The sequence below is a fragment of the Grammomys surdaster genome, unplaced genomic scaffold, assembly GCF_004785775.1.
Source record: "Grammomys surdaster isolate TR1022 unplaced genomic scaffold, NIH_TR_1.0 125614, whole genome shotgun sequence".
Taxonomy (NCBI): Eukaryota; Metazoa; Chordata; class Mammalia; order Rodentia; family Muridae; genus Grammomys; species Grammomys surdaster.
Genome location: NW_021620456.1, coordinates 1 through 20,402, shown reverse-complemented (window position 1 = coordinate 20,402; position 20,402 = coordinate 1). Strand labels below are relative to the sequence as shown.

The window sequence follows — 20,402 nt, the reverse complement described above, 5'->3', positions numbered from 1 at the left end:
ACACTCATGAGAACAAATAGCTGGATAATTTATTCAGCTACTCAGAAGAATAAAGGACCAGTGCTTAAGAGTCAGCTACTCTCTGCTGTCCCTGATAGCAATACATAACCCCTTAGCTATCAGCCATAAACTGAATCATAAGTCTGGAGTCAATGGTGAGCAATGTGTTGTAAGCTCTTCTTCTACCATTTTGCTCTCTAGTAGGTGGTTTGTTTTACAACGTGAAATTTAGTTCTGCTTTTCACAGGCTCTGCTATGTATTTAGGTTATATCCAAGCAGAATCTCTCTCTCCTACACTGATTCTTTTGTGTATGAGTATATACATACTGTATGCACACATGCCTGTGTGTAGACATATAGAAGCCAGAGCTGAATGTTTGATGTCTATATGTCACATAGTCAGAACAGAAAACAACCCAGAGCCTGCACCTTCAGTCACTGGCTAATGCTCTATAATGTCCTCACATATAGCATGGCATCTCATGATTCCTCATGATTCACTCATATCACTTAGAGTCAGAGGTTACTTCAGTGTCATCAGTAATGGTTTCAGAGACTTATTCCCTCTCTGCCTTATTCCCTAGAGCCAAGGCCTCTCACTGAACTTGGAGCTAGCTGTTTCAGCCACCAAGCCCCAACCATCCTCCTATCTCTGTTGCCCACAGGGCTAGGTTTACAGTTGTGTGCATGGCCACACACAGCTTTCTACAAGCATGCTAGAGATTTAATTCAGGTATTTGTGCTTATGAAGCAAAGCCCCATTTCCCAAAGAACTATCTCCCCAGGTATGGCACCCGAGTGACAGGCATGTGCATGACTATGCCCAAACCTTACACATCACTGCCAGGAATCAAACTCTGGTCCTTACGTTTGTACAGCGAGTCTGTACAAATCCCTCAGCCACCTCCCTAGTCATTCTTACACTGATTAAGATTATTGAGCAGGTAGTGTGTTCCAGGTTTGCAGGTCTCTGAGACCATTACAGCTGACACTGAAGCAACTCCAAGTTGGAAACCCAGTGCCCTGATATGAGGGCTGAGTAATGTGGGCAAGGAGATGCCATGCTGTATGTGATGACATTCTGGAGCAGTAGCCAGAGACTGAAAGTGTAGGCTCTGGAGTCAGGGCATCGGTGTCTGTTCTGGACTTGGTACCTCTTTGGTTTGTATTATGCCCTTTCTCATCACCATAACAGAACACCTGCCAGACCACCTTAAAGGAAGCTTAATTAGGCTTGTAGTTTCAGAGGGATTTCAGCCCATTATGGCAGCAAAGGCTTGGAGATATACCGCTCTCTATATAGCTAGGGAAACATGAGGGGGTGCTTCTTCACATCACAGAAGGCATGAAACAGCAGGAGGTGGAACCAGAAGAAGGTAGCATTTTCCAAGACCCACCCATAGAGACTCACTTCTTCTAGCAAAGGCCCATCTCTTCAAGTAAGTCTCCCTGAATTTTGAAATTCTGCAACAATCTAGGGACCAAAGGCTTGGAGGATAAGCCTAGGAAGGACTTTAAATTCTCAAATCAGAAACTCTCAATCTTTTTAAGTCTCAGTGTTTTTACTCATCAAGAGATAATGGTCTAGGATAGTTGTCCTGAAGGCTGCCTCGGGTCACTTACTAGAACAGTGAGCACTTAGTGATTATCATTACCATAGACCTAACCATGGGCTGTCAGTGATAAAAAGAACAATGGCATATCATTGGTAACTCACGTCAATAATACTCATAATACAAATAGTTGACAATTATTGAATGCCTTTCATGAAGCATGAAACGTCTTCATGAGAACTCCAAGAAATAGGTTGGTTATGGTGCCTCATTTTATAGAGGACTAATGGAGGTGCAAAGAAAATAGCCTAAGTTACCTAATTACAAAGAGGTACACTGAATCTCTCCTCCCACCTAAGCACCCACATCACTTAAAGGTAAATACTATTGCTTCTTATGATGTCACACAGCAGCTCTATAGCTGGAATAGTAGGTTGAGGGGATCAGAATGCTTGCAGTGTGGTTAATGCCAGTCCTTCTCCCTGCCTTACTGTTACAGCTGAGGGAAAGAAGCACATTATTCTGAGAATATCACTTGAGTATATATTTTGTGTAAATCACCCAGGGAGCAAATGACTCAATTATAAAGGTTGGCTGCTTGCAAGCTTGAAACCTCCTGGAGTCCTTTACTTTGAGTCTGTTTTGAGACTATCTCCATTCCTATGCAAAAGGCATAGCTCAGAGGTGTCCTGGGGTGTCTGGACTTGCTGTGGTAATCCTGATCCCTGATAATGTAGAATTTAGTGTGTAGACTATAGAAGAATAAATAGGGTATAGTAATTCTATATACTGATTAATTAATTTTTACTTTTACTTTTTTATTTTACTTATTTATTTATTTATTTATTTATTTATTTATTTATTTATTTTTGCCTGTTAGAGACAAATGAATATTGGGAAACCCCAGAGACTTTCCAACAACCTCTGATGGCTTTCTGAATCAAAATATAAGTTTTCAGGACATAGTTTTGACAGCACGCATGTCAGCACCTCCAAACAGGAAGCCTACAGCACATCTATTTAGCATTGCAGATTTATTGTACTACCTTAGAACATTCCTTCGGAACTCATGTATTTGTTGCCAGATTTTGCTTAAAGGAAAACTTTCCTAGAAACTCCTTCTGCCTCCTTTGGAATGTGGATTACTTAATTGATTTTATAATATTTCTCCAGTCACGGACACAAAATTAAGTATTTGTGGTTTAACCTATGCATCACCATCTAGTTTCTGCTTACTCTGGCCATGCTAGCAACTAATATACATTATCCCAATAAGCTATGCCACTTTGGGCAATCCCTTCCATCCATCTCATGAGCACAATGCATGAGTCTATTTCCCTCCCCACACATTGTGTGGAAAGGCCATTGCCCTCCAGGGCCACACACCTTTCAATGTAGCAGTACTTTGTGATGGATCATTCGGACATCTCTGTATGTAGCCTCTTCTCTGCAGCTGCAGCAGAGAAGCAGCTGGACTGTGACATACTGATGCCTACATGCCTTGGTCTGTAATATAATGGTTTTATTCAATGTCCCTTGGCCAAAACTGGCCAAAGTGGATTCACTTATCTTCAGAGACATTGGAAATGTGGAAGAACACAATATTTCTAGAATAATACGTGTTACTTCTGTACCACTTAATTAACCACTTCGCAAGTGTAGTGAAGCCTTGTAGGCCATGAATGTTGTAAGTGCCATAGCTGAGTCAGCATAGAAGGAAGGAAGCAGAGACTCTCCTGGGTGAACTTTCCAGGTCTTCTCCTATAGATCTGTTTTAAATAAGCAAAATACCACTGTGTGCATGCAAGCACATGTGTGCACATGCTGGAGCATACCACAGGATATTTTGGGAATCAAATGTATGTCATCAGGCTTAGCCACTACCTGCTGGGCCATTGTGCAGGCCCTTCCATCTGGTTTTGAAGTTCAAGGATTTCTTATTCTCTCACATCCTCATGTTGTGGTACAGAAATATGGGGAAATAGAAACCTAAAAATAATTTAAATATTGAGTTGTAAATATGGATTCTTTATTTAGATTTATACTGTCAAAGCTCAAGGAACTGATGGATAGATAGATAGATAGATAGATAGATAGATAGATAGATAGATAGAACAGTTTAACTTACCTCTCATTTGTGTTCATAGTTTAAAATCTTTTATCCCTGTTGCTAGCTCCATTTTTCAGGCAATCTGGAGAGATTATTGTATTTTGACTATCAGTTTTTATTGGCATCCAGTGTTAACATGGACATGTAAAATGAGCATAATTCTATATAAAATTTAGTCTTTTATTCTTATGTGCTTTCCCATAGGCATTGTGGTTAAGCCAGGGTAGATTTGAAACACTACAGATTGTCTGTCTTGGAAAGTTTACATAATACAAAATGAGTTCCTTGAGTAAATCTGTCTTGCTTATTAACTGAGAAACTTTGAGATTTTATATATTTATATACATGTATACATATATGTATATATGTATATATGTCTATGTGCTTGTGTGTGTTTGTATCTAATATATATATATACATACATATATACATGTATATATATGTATATATATATATAGCATATATAGCATATGTGTCCAGTATATATGCAGTATGCATAGCCACTTCTTTATACAAACTTCTATTCTTAAAAAAAAAAAATGTAGGTATGATAGCACATACCCATGTTCCCAACATTAGAAACTCTGAAGCATGAGGACTGTGAGTTTCAGACCAACCAAAGTGACCAAAGGAGACTTTGACTCAAAGGAAGAAAGAGCACCATTCAACAAGCTGCTACTTTGAAAGAATCACATAAACTATTAGGGAAATTATTTCCACAAATCTTCTTTAACCAAAACTACTGGTTTTTTAATGACTCACACTTCGCTTTTCTTGGTCAAAAGACTCCAATGTGGCACAGAGTCTCTGTGATCGAGTCCTGGATAGCTTCTATTGGGGAAGTTTGTGTCTCTCTCTGAAAAGATATAAAATTGAGGCCAGCATACTGTCATCTGCAGGCTTAAACTGTTAGCTAGCATGCTCTTGCTTCAGAGGATAAAGAAAGATGGCAGGGAATAAGAGATATATCAAATGTTCTCTGAGGGTTGTAGCAGAAAACCAAAAATTATTGATTTCTTAGAAGTTACTGAAGCAACACAAAAGATTTCTATCTGTATTTTCCCTACTTATTTATGATACATGCCAGAGGAAATTTCTTTCAATCCTGGAGACAAAGAAATAAAAATTTTACCACTCAGTTTCTTGTTTTTGATGACTAAATTTTTAAAACTTTGAATATAGAATAGAACATCAAAATCTGAGAGTAGGTAGAGTTCAAAATAAAATATCAAATGGAACAATCTTGTGGTTAAATACCAAAGAATTGGTTCTATTTCTGACTTTTTTTTTTCATAGATTTGAACACTTGTTATTCTGCAACGCTGCCAGTGTGTGGCTTTTCATTTTAATTTTAGAAAAGATCAAAAGGGATTCTTACATAAGTCTCTTGAAATGGGAGTGAGATGGCTCGCTAAGTGCTTCTTTAATGTGGGGTGTGACAAGTCAGTTCCAAATGAACAGCCTGATCAAATGTCAATTCTACAGAGACTGATGGATTCCAGCTATAAAGACTTGGAGCTGGGCAGGTTGAATGACAGAGAACACTCCACTCTGCACTGCTTTAAAGAAAACTCATAAAAACACTGCCTGGTTAACTACTTGTATTTGTGAGGAAAGCTGAACATTTCAGACAAGCACGAACAGTTAATTTATCAAATAGTGATGAAGGCCCTCTGGTATTGGACCAAACTGAGTATAAGCACTTCTCCCAGCAATTCTGTCTGAGCAACTTTTTCTTTTCTTGTCTGTGCTTTGATTCTTCATCTGAAAAATAAAGACTGCAGGAGCCTGGTTAAGTGAGAAAATACTTATAAAACACTTAACTACAGCTGTTCTCAGTATGGGCATTGTACGAACATCATTATTCACCTTCATAATCCATTGTCATCCAGCAAGATGACATTCAATGCCATGTTAATTACACCTGCTGGTGCCCAATACTTTTTATCTATCAAGGAGACAATTAACAATTCATTATTGATGTTTTGTCATAGAAGTATCTGTTACTTTTGCCATCTCTGACTTGAGATGTCATTGTCTTTGTTTCTCTAGTTTAGCATCACCATTAAGTGACTGACTAGTATAGTAAAAAAAAAAAAAAAATCCAGTCAAATTTCTCTTTGCGTAGTGCCTACTTGCTACCCCAAAGAGAAGAATAAATTAGCAGAGATTCTGAGATCAAGTGTTCTTACACATGTGCAACCATTGGGGGTGGAACATTATTGGTACTTGACAGCATGCTTTGCAAAGCATGATGTTGAGTTCAGAAGCACTGAGTAAACACTAGTGCATGGATTTGGTAATGATAAACACAGGAAGAACACCGGACCACTGAGTTTCACCTTAGACTATTGCTCTCTTTAATTGTATAAAAGAGCTTTTGTCTCTGTTGAGCATGGGAGATAGAAAAGACAATGCGCCATCTCCGAGAGGGACCCTTAAAAATTATGTAGTGGATTTCTTTGGCCTGTGTTTTCCAGAATCTTACAGAGAAATTCTTACTGGAGCCAAAAGTGCTTTCTGGAAATGTACAGGAGAGATTTTAATAGTTACACTGATGACAGGGGACTGATGACAGTGGCAATTGGTACACAATGGCTACCCATGTCAGGTGTCTTACAACTTATACAGGAGTCATACAGAGCCTTCTCTCCTTCAGTGCCTTTGAGGAATGAGAAATAGAGATACTGAAGGGACATTTCTTTTTTTCTAGAGCCTAATACACAATAAAACACAGACTTTTAAATACTCTACCCATGTATTAAAAAGCATCGGTGAATATGTAGACGTCCTATCCTCATGGATCTTTCATTCTTCAAATACCTCATCCACAAAAATGAGTTGAGTCTATCACATGTTAGTCCACGGGGCAATGAGCAGAATGCACTGGAGGGAAGGAAGGTTGACAAAAGAAGGAAAGTCTATTGGAGTTTGCAGTAGGTGATCAGAGTTGAAGCTGAATAAAATATTAACAAACTCATTTTGTTTTGGATATGCGAAAGTGGTATATAATTAAGCTGGAAATAGCCATAGAGCTCATCTTTGGGGAAGATGCTCAAAATTGGCAAGTTAAAGTTAGTGAAATGGGTGTCAGCCATTTAAATTCCTAGCTTTAAGCAAGAATACAGCCCTAAGGAAATTCTTGACAGTTATGGATAATAGATACATACATACATACATACATACACTGATGGATGGGTACCTGCATATAAAATGACCATGAAAATGGCCTTCGTACTGGATATATGTCTGTTACTGCTGGGACCTAGTCGCTGTGTGAATTGAGGCTACTAGTTTTAGTAGAGAGGGTGGCTTTCCAAGCCTGGTTCAGGAGAGATTGAGTAACTAATTCCTGGGACTCACAAAGAACTCAGCCCATTGGCTTCTAACCCTTCTGCATTCAGGGACCTTGTGGGAACTGTTACTCATGTCTAGAGTGAGCCTCCCTGATATGTAAGATGAAGAAGGCTTTCTTACAACCCTACCCTTAAACGTTGCATCGTAATCATTGTTGTATTCTCCTGCAGAAAGAATGACTTAGAAGAGTGAGCATCTTCGCTGAGCATTCATTAGACTAGGAAGCAATGTGATGATGGAGATCACCTCACAGACAAATGTGGCCAGTGTTCTTAGCTATCCTTTCTCCTTAGAGGCCGAAATGAACTAAAATGGCCCAAATGGCCTAAATGGCTGCAGAATTTATGTCTCCTCCAAACTACAATTGGACTCAACTGTCCCCCTAGAAACTCACATCATCTGTGATGATAAATGAAAGAGCCATTAATACCCACCGAGGCCCACAGAAAGTTGTTCTGCCAAAAAGAAACATTTCTTTCAAAAAGAACTCTCGAAAAGAAAATGACAAGATCTGAAATTAAAGATCAAAGGAGTAGGGTTGATCTTCATAGAAAATCCATCCCAGGAAGAAATATGACCTAAAGCAAACAGACACTATTACAGCAGCATATGCACTATTGAAAAAGAATCAAACCTTCTACAAGGCGCAGGAAGGGATGCTTCGGAGGTGCTGGTGGGAAGAGAGGAGGAGGCCCCAGAGGGAGACTACAGCACTTCAAACAGCAAACCCAGGCAAATAAACAAAACCTTTGCTTTGTTTTACCAAAACATACACAGCTCTGCGGATTTCAAAAAGTCCTTTGAAAACCCCTTTGCAGAACTAGCTGGAGAATACTACCTGGAAGCCTTCCCTAAAGGAAACATATGTGAAGATTTTAGATGGCATCTACAAGAAAGTAGTTGGCCCCAGCAGGGGAGGGGAGAGACGAGTTGTTAGGGGAGTGGAAGTTATTAGGGCAGGAATCATTGAGAAAAGGTGTGGGGGGGTCAAAGGGAAGAGTAGAATTGGACAGATAAATTACTTTCAACACATTGTTTGATGACATGGACTCTTCTAGTATGGTGTTAACACACCGTGGGCTCAGTTTTCCCTTAAGCAAGTGGTAAGAAGTATTTTCACCAAAGCTAAATACTCTTCCCAAGAGACGCCTTCTCTAACTAAACAGAGAAGGGGGAGATGCCAGAAGCCAGGACCCTCACCCTTACCCTTACCCCCTACCTTTCCCCACCTGCACAATGTCCTCTGAAGCTTGGCAGCTGCAAGATCCTGCTTAGCAACTGCAGATAGACTCAAAGCAGAGTACCATGTCTTCTTAAGAATAGCAGGGAGACCATAACTCAAGCAGTGTACCATATCTTCTGAAGAACTGCAGGTAGATCATAATTCAAGGCAGTGTACCATATAGACCATGACATGTTTCAAGGCACAGGCCAAGAAGATTTTGTACTTTTCCACCACCTGGACCCTCTTACCCCCTCCCCTTGTAAAACATGCTATAAAAAAGCATTTCATGTTCAAAAAAAAAAAAAGAAATTAAAAAAAAAAGAAAAAAAATAAATATATAAAAAAAAAAGAAACAGTGAAGGAATTTCATGAAGACCAGAAGTTCTACTTACCCAATGAGGAAGAGAGTGTGACAGGAGCCAATGCACTGGATGTGGAACACAGGGTTAGAATGATCAAGACCAGAGAAAAGAAATGCTCTGATAAGCTAATTTATTTGCTTCCAATTTTTTGTTAATTTTCTCTTTATGAAAAATTGTATGAGTATCTCAACTCCAAAATTGTAAACACATGTCAGTCTTAAAAGTATCTCCAGATAATGAATTAAAAGTCACTTGATGAAAAAAAAAAAAAAAAAAAAAGAATGCATGAAGGTTTTTCTAACCTGTCCCACCCTAAGTTTTGTTTTAGGAGTTTTACTTACTTGCAGTCTAAAAAAATATGAAATAGGAATTCTATAAACAAACGATTTATTGTTTTTTAAACTGTACACAATCATGAGGGCCCCTGTCCCTCTGTCCTATGGAAGCATGAATTATCCTTCTATTGAGCACTCTAAATCTGTCTACCTGATAGTTTCTGGCTGCTCATCTCGGCTTATCTCGTAGACTTCATGTTGAAATTACCCTCTTACTTAGCAGGGGGCCCCATGTCCATAGAGGATGGTCAATGTACCTCCTCTAAAAGAAGCTCTAAGTCACCTTCTTTAAGTAAAAAAAAAGTGAATGTCTGTGACAGGGGGTGGGGTGGATATATTATTAGTAATACCCACAGTGAGAATAGATCTCACCGTATCTAATTTATAAATGAAAGTCCATCACAAGTTGTCTGACTATCGTAAAGGATGGGCCACAAAAGTTTTAGTACTGTCTGTGGTTCCAGGCATCCACTTGTATCTTAGAATGTATCTCAAGGATGTAAAGGGAGGTTGTTGTAGTATGCTACAGAATTCCATACATATGTTTGATATGAATATTGCTGCTTGGATAGGTGGATAATACCAAAGAGCCTTTCAACTCAGAGGCTGTCTCTGGCCAGGCAAAAATATAACAGGCATGGACCAAGTGCCTGTTATATGTTAAGTATATGTTAAATCTGTGCTAGACTCCGAGCATATGCTGCTGTCTCCAGTCTGGTGAGCTGCTCCCAAGGCTACCCAGCTAGTGCACATCCGAGTCCTTGGCCAGGTCCCTGACTTCTCTTATAATTAACCTCTATTGCTTGTGTTCTTATGGACCCCCTCCTTTTCTTCCCGTCCTCATCGCTTTCTCCCCTCATTCTGTCGCATCTGTCCATTTTTCTCTTTCTCCAAATATTACATCCAAAAGATAGAAGTGCCCAACTTGGTTCTATGGTTTGGTGCTTTGGGCATGGTGAGGTATTGGCAGGACTGGCTGAGTAGCTGCAGGGGGCCAGGAACTGGTGAGCCAGATTTGTTTGCACTGCCACACACTGTGGGAGCTCAAGAGAGGCAGAACTCTGAAAAACAGGGCAACTCCAGCTAGCATCCCATCTGCTCTGTGGGAAAAGCATACTGACTTCCGGGAGTGGGTGTGAGGAAACCACACAAAAAGAAAGCTGCAGCTGTCTCTCTGCAAATGAGGGGTGTGGGACTTTTTTCCATGGAAGCCTCTAGAAGGCATTAGCATGAAGTACCTAGTCTCCATATTTTATGCCTGAGTACATCAAAGACCACCTCTAGAAGACTTCTGGCTCCAAAAATCATATCCATGTTTGTTTTTGTCGACTTTCTAGATACTTCTGTTTATCCCTCTGCCAATCCTTAATTGTTAGGGCTTCTTAAAAATTTCTCCACCTACTTGGGTCTTCATTTTCCCTTTATTCCCCACACAAGCTTCTGGTGATTCAGTCACTGCTTCCAATCTCCCATTAGGAGTGCTAGGATTACAGATGTGGGCCATTGGATCCTGCTTTTATATGGTTACTGGACAGTATAACTCTCGTCCTCACATTTGTGTACCGAACACTTTAACCACTGAGCCATCTTCCCAGCCACTTGTTTCTTAGTCATTAGCTGTGTCAGGATGTCTCCAGAGCACCTCTTTACAACTGTGCCTAGCAGGTTATCTGCCCCATGCAGGAAAGAGTGAGTGCCTTCACTGTGACTCTTGTGTGTGTAAGTTCTGTTCAGCAGCTGAGCTAAGGGTAGGCAAATGCCACATGGACAAAAGACATATAATACTAACCACTGGCTATTGGCTTACTTGCTTGCTTCTTTCCTTCCTTCCTTCCTTCCTTCCTTCCTTTCTTTCTTCCTTCCTTCCTTCCTTCCTTCCTTCCTTCCTTCCTTCCTTCCTTCCTTCTTCCTTTTTTCAATCACTATAGTATTCTTTGAAGGACTATTGTGTACCAGATAGTAAATGTTGGGATTGGAAAACAAGACAAACGGACATAAATGATGGTTCTTAAGGTGCTGTCATTGGGTAAGACAGACAAATAAGCAGCAATGGATATGGTGTGTCAGAGTGGATATGGTGCATCAGATGGCCTGAAGAGATGAAGGGAAAATGGAGCAGGGGACAAGGTTGGGATGCTGAAGCCCTTACAAGAATCTGGATGGAGCAGTTTTCTTGGGTTCATACCTCCTTAATATTCTGAACTGGTCTTTTTTCTAACCTTTTCCTGTTGTCTCCAGAATCAGGTCATCCATCACCAGGCTCCTCCCAAAGTCTGGTAGAGCCTGTTCTTTCTACATGCCAGGAGGTAGAGGTATACCCTTGCCAAATACAGTTTTTGTCTGATAGAAGTCAGAAGATCACTGTCTTCTATGAAATCTCAAAAATATCAATAGTTCGATTGTGTGATCTGGAAGAAATGTATTTATTGACCCTACTGTTCACTGGCTATTGGCCTCTGTGTAGGGACTGGCCAGAGCTTTCGATGATTCCTACATAACCTTTAACAGATAAGATATCAGGATGCTTCCTTCAACCCCTTTTATAAAGGCTCCAATCACATTTCTGAGAGCAAAGTCCTCATGATTTAATCAGTTCTTCTGAATATTAATCTTAATACTATGAGAATTGGTTTTAAGGTGTGACATTAATTTTGGCGGACATGTTCAGACCATAGCAAATCCATTGACAAAGGAATTGATAACTAATAATGAAGCATCCATTTTGTGGTGTGACTTCATCTGTGATGGCAATGACATTCTTCCCAGATTTGTGTAATTATATAGTAAATTTTCTGGGAAACCATGAGCCAATCTGGGAAGAATGGCATCTCCACGGAATGGATTCCATAATTGTGTTTCTATTTTGAAGTTGAAGAGCCAAAAGGCCTAATCTTGATCTCTAGAACCCACATAAAAATGACTGGCTTGAGATAATCTCGTCACTGAGGGGAAAGAAACGGAACTCTGAGATTTACTTACTAGCCAGCTCAGTCTCTTTGGGTGAGCTCCAGGCCAGTAAGAGACCCAGTGGAACTCCTGAGAACCTACACACAAGGTTGTCCTTATGTATCACATAAACATACTTGCATACAAATCCACACACATATATGCACATATATAGCCACACTCAGACAGGTATATGAGCAAGTTTTCCTGTATAAATGAAAGTAAACTATACAAATTAATTGCCTAAGGAAAAGAGACATGGAAAGCCACAGAGTTTGTGGCTTGTACAAAGCTATGTGAAACACAAAGATCTAGCCTCAAGTAGAAAGAGTAAGAGACACAGTTGATAAAATGAAGAATTTCTGGAAATTCATTGAGTCTACACTAGGCAGGAACCCACTGACATCAACATGTAATCTGGGCTTCAGAAGAGGACAGGCAGGGGACTCAAGAGCTTGGTGCTTTCCACAAGAGACTGGAACTCCAGTCTGCTTGCTGGCAGGCAGCCTAATCTAGGGCCCATAAGGAAAGAATAGCTCTGTGCTCACCCAGTAAACATATTGTTAACAGAAGCTGTACCCAATAAAAGATCTATGTTTAAGCTATAAAATGCAGCAGGATAAAAAGAAACACAGCAGATGGGAACATTTCTACAGTGCTTCAAATCAACAGAGACAATATTTTAAAAATAACCAGGAGAAACCTCCAGGACATCCCTCCCCTCCTCTCCTCTCCTCTCCTCTCCTCTCCTCTCCTCTCCTCTCCTCTCCTCTCCTCTCCTCTCTTCTCCTCTCCTGTCTTCTGTCTCTTTTTTTATTAAACTTTGTGGCATTGCCATTTTCACTGACTGACAACAACTGACAATTAAAATCAATAGGCCACCTGGAACTAATTCCCTGTCCACACATAAAATAGATGACAGTTTTCCCAGATCAGAGACAGGTGGGAAGGAGAGCCTCCTGCATGGAGAAGACTGCTTTTATGTGGAGAACTCTGGACAGGTGACCAGTTCAGTTTGAGAACAAGAAGCTGAGCTGAAAGTGATTTCACAGACTAAGCCAGAATTCAGAGAGTCCAGCAGACCGCCAGATGCTTGACACCAGTACAAACTAATTCCTGCCATATCTGTGATGCTCCCTGAAGGGACTCTGTAAAGTTTGCACTTACAAAGGCCTGGCAGGGCACATTCTAGTATCAAATGCATCTCCCCCTAAAACTTACTTTTGAGACTTGGGAGGCTTTGAGTTGGTCATATTTCTACTACTGGACTATTATTCAGATATGCATCTTACAATGACTGACTCAATACAGTATCTACAGTAACTAAGGGCAGGGATGGGTATCATCCCCCCCCCTTTTTTTGAAGCACAGATGAGTAGTTACTATTTAGCAGGATCTGGAAAGCTATGAAGCCTCTATATCAATGAATTACCCTCATTAAGAGCTGCCAACCCAAGTATTCACAGCCTCAAACCTCCCACATGTTGTGTGGTTAGGGAAGCAGCATAGGCTGAGGGTCTAGATCGAGACTGCTGTGCAGCTCATGTGGTAGAAAGGGAAGGTTGGCTGATCCATAATGGATGCCCTGTGTTCTTAAAGCAGGGCAAAGTGTAGGAGGTTGTTATTCTGCTTTGAAGTCGCCTGCTTCTCTCTTTGGAGTGGATCAAAGCCTCCTTTTATTTATTTATTTTTTATTTTTATTCTTTCCAGAATTCATATAAGCTCTTAATGCACAGCCCGCCTCTTGTTGATGCACTCTGGGGTTTTTTATTCCCCCATTGCAAATCCCCTCCCCTCCAGACTCACACTTACACATCGTGCCAAGACACTCTCCTTGGGTTCTCTGACCCCCTATTCCCATTTCTCCCTTGTCTTCCCTCTCCCTGGCTCTCTCTTGCTCCCTCCCTCTTATCCTTTTGTCTTATTTTAGAATTACTCAGTAATACTCAATCTCAGCTTAGAGAAGATGTGCACTGATGTTCCAAAGCTCGTCTACAGCCTTATTTTTCTTCCTAGCAAAACAGGGATGTGCTATCATTTCTTTGTTCTCTCTTTTTGTAAAAGAGGAGTTAGATTGGAGGAAAAAGAAAACATTGTGAATGAACCCAATGGAATCAGCTTGAAAGTTGCTTTGGAAACTGAAGAGAATGTGAGACGACGTGTTTTAGTGGCTTGAAAATACTAGAGGACATGTTTCCAGACTATTCTCTTCCCGTTGAAGGTCCTGATTTTATTTTTTCCCCTAAAGGTTAATGCTGCAATATCCATAGTGCAGGAAAACATACAAATTGTACCACCCATGTGAGACAGAGGGTATGGTGCACACCGCTGCTTGTCTGGCAGAGAGCAACGATACTGCAGTCTTGTGGGCTGAGGTCTATTGCCAATGATATCCTTCGAATCCTGGCATACATCTCCTCTAGGATAGCAAACTCACAGTCTAGGTACACAAACAAGATACATACACTCAAATTCCATTCTTAAATCCTTTAAGCAACTAGATTTTAGGAAACAGAAGATCTTATAGATGGCAATTTAGAAAATTAATTCAAAAAACACCATCTGCTAAGCCTCAGCTCTAGGAAAATGCTGGGCTCTGCAGAGAGATAGCCTGTGTCTGAAGATAGTTCTCTGTCTGCTTATATCTGGTCCCAAAGCCTTTCTCTTCCAGAATCCAGGGCTACTATATCCAGATGATACAAGGCCTTGCCAGATGCTGAACAATGTGGTATCGAAGAGACCCTCTGTCTCCCTCTGGTTCTCATGTGTAAATCTTTGGCACCTCACTTGGGATAGTATGCTATTCTCAAGATCCTCAGAGTGTTCATTAACAAATATTGCCCAAGCACAAGACAATTTACCAGTCTCTAAAGAGGACTTCAATGTGAGTGTGGGCAACTGTGCTTTTTAAACAAGGAATTAACAAGAGAAGGGATGATAAAGTTCAAAGAGCATAAAGCTGATGTGATAGAGTCCAGAGTCCATGAGTCATGGGGGAGTGGACACAGTTTACTACATACATAGCAGTGCTCCATTATCTCTGTCCACACTCTCTAGAGTGAATTTACATTATACTTTATATTATACCAGGTCTTATTTCCACTAAGAGAAAAAAAAGTGCCTGTATGTAATGCCACATGGTCACTGCTCCCATTGATAAAGATTTATGAACATGACATTGGATCCCATAGCCCACCTCCTCTGAGACCTCAGGGCACCATAAATATTTTCCTTCCTCCATCCCAAATCATGTCGATGAAGGATTCCTAGGGATTATAAACCCAGTCATTATGACTACTATTGCCAACATTAGATTTTTAATGGGGAAAAATTGCTACATTAATTAGAAAAAATTATACTGAAGATATAGTTTGTGATAGGATAGAGGGTGACAGTGCATCAGAAGTCTTGAGACCTTCCTTTGCTATTCTGTCCTGACTGTACATAGCCTCAGGGAGAGCCTATGTATACATGCTAGGAAGGGTTGGGGGAGGAGGCTTTGTCTATCCAGCTGAGAGGGGGCAGTCATCCACATGGATGAGAATGTTAACACTAGGCCTATTGGGACCATTATCTCTCTGTCAGTAACCCTCACCCATGCTCTGTAAGTATGCCCAGCAAACTCATGGGTTCCCTAGGGTAAACTTGGTAGGATCAAACTTTGACTTTGTTATTGGACTTTAGAAGGTTGGGATGGACCTAGTGCCCCTCCCCCATTCCAGGTGTAAGTTTTTGATACATACATTCACACATGCATACATGCATACATACATACATACATACATACATACATACATACATACATATTTGCACGACAAGCAATAAGTTGTAATTTCCTCAGCCGGGATTCCCAGCTGTATTACTAGGTCATTTGTGAGCACAGCTGCTCACTAATTTGGTAGCCCAGATCCCTTTACAAACCTTAACCTAATTTTTCAATTCCTTTACATTAGTTACCTTCTCCATTGCATAAGGGACCAGGGACTGTGGGTCCTAGGCCTTATAGTATTCCCATTACCTTCCAACTCTCCACCCCAAACCATCCCAACAAGTTAGAATATCTGTGGCATTACAGAAAATCACAAAAATCTGCCTCCTGTCAAATTCTCAACAACCTTCTCAGCTCATTCTTTAATTCTTTATCTCTAAAATAATCAACCTTCCTGTTCCAAAGAATACCCTCAAATCCTTGCTCTAGCCTCCCTCTCTCTCTTTCAAAAAAAAAAGCCATAAATCTGGATCCCACATTTATTATTAAGCAAGGGTTCCAGGAATTATTTTCTCTTCACACCTTCTGGTCTCTGGGAGCATGCCTTCTTAAGTTGGCAGGGAAGCATGTGAGGGTACGTCTTCCTGCAAACCTTATCGACAGCCAGAAGCCACACATTTCCAAAGTGTAAATATGCAACCCGTGTCTGGAGCCTGAGATGCAGAGTCACATGAAAGTGTTAAAATAAAATAAGGTTGACAGAGCCACTCCATCAGAAGCAGGCAGCGAATGAGATGCTATGAAACGCTTATAAGCCTAGGGAGTAAGGTGCTCAAAGACAATTACCAACTAAACATTTCATTAATGAAATAATGATTAATTATAATCACTAATTAAAATGCAGGATTATGCTGTTGGTTTTGAGCATTAACAGGAGTAATGACATTACCATTTTTAATGGAATTCCAGGAATGAAAATTATAGCGACTCACAGAAAAGACATGGCTGGCAAACGTGATTAGGAGTTATTGTTAAACCCAGGGGCATAGAATTCTCCCTGCTGGTGAACTTAAGTTAAGTAAGTTTAATGTGGTGTAATTTAATTACTAAGCGTAGTTTTCTTCTCAGTGGGAAGAGATACCAGGTTTAGGATCTGAGAACAAAAGGAAGGCTGTATGTAGCTATGGGTGATGACTGGCTACTGGCGAGGGGGAGGAATCTAAGAGCATTCAGCTGTCTTTTGCATAATGTTTGAGGGTAGATGCATTCTGGATTTGTTGTAAATTTTATTTAATTAATGCTTAGAGGATTAACAGTGAAGTAGACCTTGCAGCCAGGAATGTAGAGCTACTGGGAGTATCCAGAAAGTGATTTTCCAGAGAAAGGATGTCCTTATTAATAATTAATGCCAGGCATTTTCATAAATGTCAAATTCCCACTGCAAGCAGCAACTTGACCCTCAGTAATAAACCATTTAAGATTCATTAAAGAGAAGCATCATTCTTAAACTGCTTGCCATGGCACGTGAGCTCATCCATAATGTAAAATGTTGGCATTAGCTGCATTAAAAAAAAGAAAAAAAAAAGCCAGCACTTGGCTTTCAGGTGGCTGTAGTTACCTTGAGGCTGCTGACTTCTTGTACCCCCATAAGGTGAGGTCTGGCTTCCCTTTGCTCTGGCCTGGGTCCAATGATCTTGAAAGCAGAGGAGAACCTCAGAGGAGATTTAGATGCACCACCACTGTTGGCCTCTGGAGATTCAAGATTCTTTGACTTGAAAGCACAGTCCAGTGTGTAGCAGCAGTATCCCTGGTCTCTACCCACTTGGTGAAATTCCACCTACCAGACCTAATTGTGACAATAAAACCATACGGACAATCTCATATGTCCTTAGGGACCGGGTCTTGGGAACTTACCAGAGTGCATTCACTAAGACTCTCCACTCAGATGAGTGCCTGAGGCTGTGGTTATTCAGAATCTCAGATTGTCACTTTCAGTCACAGCCACTCACAGGGCAAAAGACATCTTGCTTTTAAATCAGGTCAGGCATAGCGTATGAACCCAAAAGTAGGTATGACAGTGGCAAGAGCGTGGCATTAAAACCAGTTCTGGTGATCTGCTTTGTACTGTCCCCATGCTGCTCTGTAGTTGCCCCCATGTGAAAATGGCCATTTCCTTATCCTTATCATATTCAGAGTGGCTAGTCCTGTGAACCTTTGATGAGTCTAGTGAATAATCAAGACCTTTTCCCCTGACACCCAAACCCTCCCCTTCTCTACCCTCCTTTCCTTTATACCCTGTACCTCTCCCTAGCTCTATACCTCTCTCCCTCCATCCCTTTCTTTTCCTCTATCCCTTCTTTTTCTTAACCAGAACATAATATGGTGCCCTAGGAAAATTATTTCCCCAATTGTCAAAAAATCTTAAAACAAATCACACAGGTTTTTCTTAATAGTCAGCATAGGATTGATTTCTTGATTTTTTTAAAAAATACACTTTTAATTTTGTCTGTATATACAGGATACCCACAGGTTGACTGAAATAATTGAGAAAAATGGAGTAAAATAAACACGTAGCTCTCTGGAAAGTCACGTGGTCTAAAGACAAGAGGGGACCAGTCTGGCTAGTGATCTGCCTCCTTTTGATTCTTTAATTGAATAATAAAAACAACAACATCAACAAAAAAAAACCAGTTGTATCACAGACTCATAGCCATAACTGTTTTGGTATTCTCAGGTAATTCACAATGGGACACACAGGGAGAAGTGTCCTTGACGTTGTCTAGACTGTGTGACAGATGGCTGGACATAGCTTACTCATCATGGAGAGCATGAACTAGATCAGTTATTGGAGACGCAGACTAGAGTGTGGGCACTGACTTCATCTAGTCACACTCTTCCTGTCATTGATCACACTCTGGCCTGAGGTCAGATCATGGTAAGTAGGAGTTCTTTCCAGTATTGTCCTTTGAAGAGGCCTGTTTTAAATGAATCAACCAAACTGTGGTTCAAGAATCCATGAGCCTGCTTGGCTTGCAACCTCTGTAAGACTTATTAATTCAGAGAGTAGAAAGACTACATGTGCTAATTACCAAAACTACTAATTAGCTCTAATTATAAGCTTGGAAGGAAGTTTAAGTGTGTTGCGTTTGATAGGACTGTTGACCTTTTCAGTGTATTTTGGGGGAGGGTTGAGAAGCAGAAAGAAGGTGTTATGAAATTCATCAGAGAGAGATTAATTTAGGTCTTCTGATGAATGTGCTATAAATTAACACATCTGTGCACATCAGTCCATAAAGGTGCTTTAATAGAACCTTCCCAGTATCAACTCCCAGTACCAACTCCCAGTGCCTCATCTGGCCAAACAGAGAGATACTCATTTCCTAAGTAAAATCTTCTGCCACTGTTGCTAAGCAAAGTGACAAGCTAGGCACAGCTCACTGGATGCTTTTATATGTAAATCATAGCTAAGACAAGAGCTGGCTTTGACAGATTCTGAAGGGTCACTGAGAGAACCTGTCCTTGCAGACATTTGATGAGATGCTCAGAAACCTATTTCATGCCAAGGTCTGGCAATACTGTCCTGTCAGCCTCTCATCCAGTCATAGTTTTCAGTGTCCCTGAGCCTCTCCGGCCAGAAGAGAGACATCCCTTTCATGTGGCAGGGATGCACCATACTGTCTTCTTGCAGCAAGACAGCTTCACATCTAATCGTTCCAGGAACACAAATGACAGGTTTCTAGGATGCTCTTCATAGTCTCCACAGCACCAATGACACCCTTGCTTCCAAAAGCATGTCACAAGCTCATAAATGGCATCTGAAGCCAGAGCCAACAAGGCAGCTTCTGGTTGCCTGCTGGAACTGCTGAACTCCAAAGCCCCTTTCTCTGTATCTGAAGAATCTTTGGTTTGGTTCTAATCTCTAAGAACTGATGTATCCCCTAGTAACCACCAGAGGGATTTCATATAATATAATAAATGCCATGATCAACATGAAATAATCCTTGCTTAGCCAACACACACTTGCCTACAAGGCAAGGGGTTAGCTGTAACAAAGAATAGGCAAACAGAGTAAATAGTTTTGTGGGTTCAGAGATGAGATCCCCAAGAAGGGAAGCATAAAGGCGAACAAGTACAAGGATCTGGCTTCCTCGCATTCTGAAAATAAGGCAAACAAAAAGCCAGTAGGACACACTGCCATAGATACAACCCTTTTTATTAAGTCAGGGTAGTCACACTGTCCCAAATACAACCCCTTCTTATTAAGTCAGAGTAGTCACACTGCCCCAGGTACAACCTTTCTTATTAAGTCAGGGTAGTCATACTGCCCTAGATATAATTCCATCTTATTAAGTCAGAGTAGTCATACTGCCCCAGATACAATCTTTCATATTAAGTCAGGATAGTCACACTGCCCCAGATTCAAGCAAGCCCTTCTTATTGAGTCAGGGTAATCACACTGTCTAAGATGCAAGCCGTTCCTATTAAGTAAGGGTAATCAGAGTCCTGGCTAAACCTTTGTTCAGAAGTTGGACTCTAGTGGTGATGAAATTTCATGGTAAGAATTCATGTCTTCCATCTTTAAAACAGGATGGTGTGATTGGATAAAAGCAAGAACCGAATGGAGTAAGCTGTAAGAATTTATCCTGTCCCAGGTCTGCAGGCTGGGAATGTAAGGTCCAGCTGTCATCAGAGTTTGATGTTAATAAAGACTCATGAAGGTTCTGGAGAGCAATCCTTTCTCCCTCCATGCTGGCCTTTGGCGGTCAGCTGCAGTTTTCAATGTTACCGAGTTTACAGTTAAATG

General features: G+C 40.7%; 1 protein-coding gene across 2 annotated transcripts in view; it reads left to right on the top strand.

Annotated features, from left to right (window-relative positions):
* Fhit (fragile histidine triad) overlaps positions 1-8,246 on the top strand; it is a 1,358,514-nt gene extending 1,350,268 nt beyond the window's left edge. For both annotated transcript variants that reach the window (XM_028787201.1, XM_028787200.1), the window contains one exon: positions 7,192-8,246. In XM_028787201.1, coding sequence (XP_028643034.1) covers positions 7,192-7,200 — 9 coding nt within the window. In that variant the 3' untranslated portion in view covers positions 7,201-8,246. The remainder of the gene's footprint in view (positions 1-7,191) is intronic.
* The last annotated feature ends 12,156 nt before the right edge of the window (positions 8,247-20,402 follow it).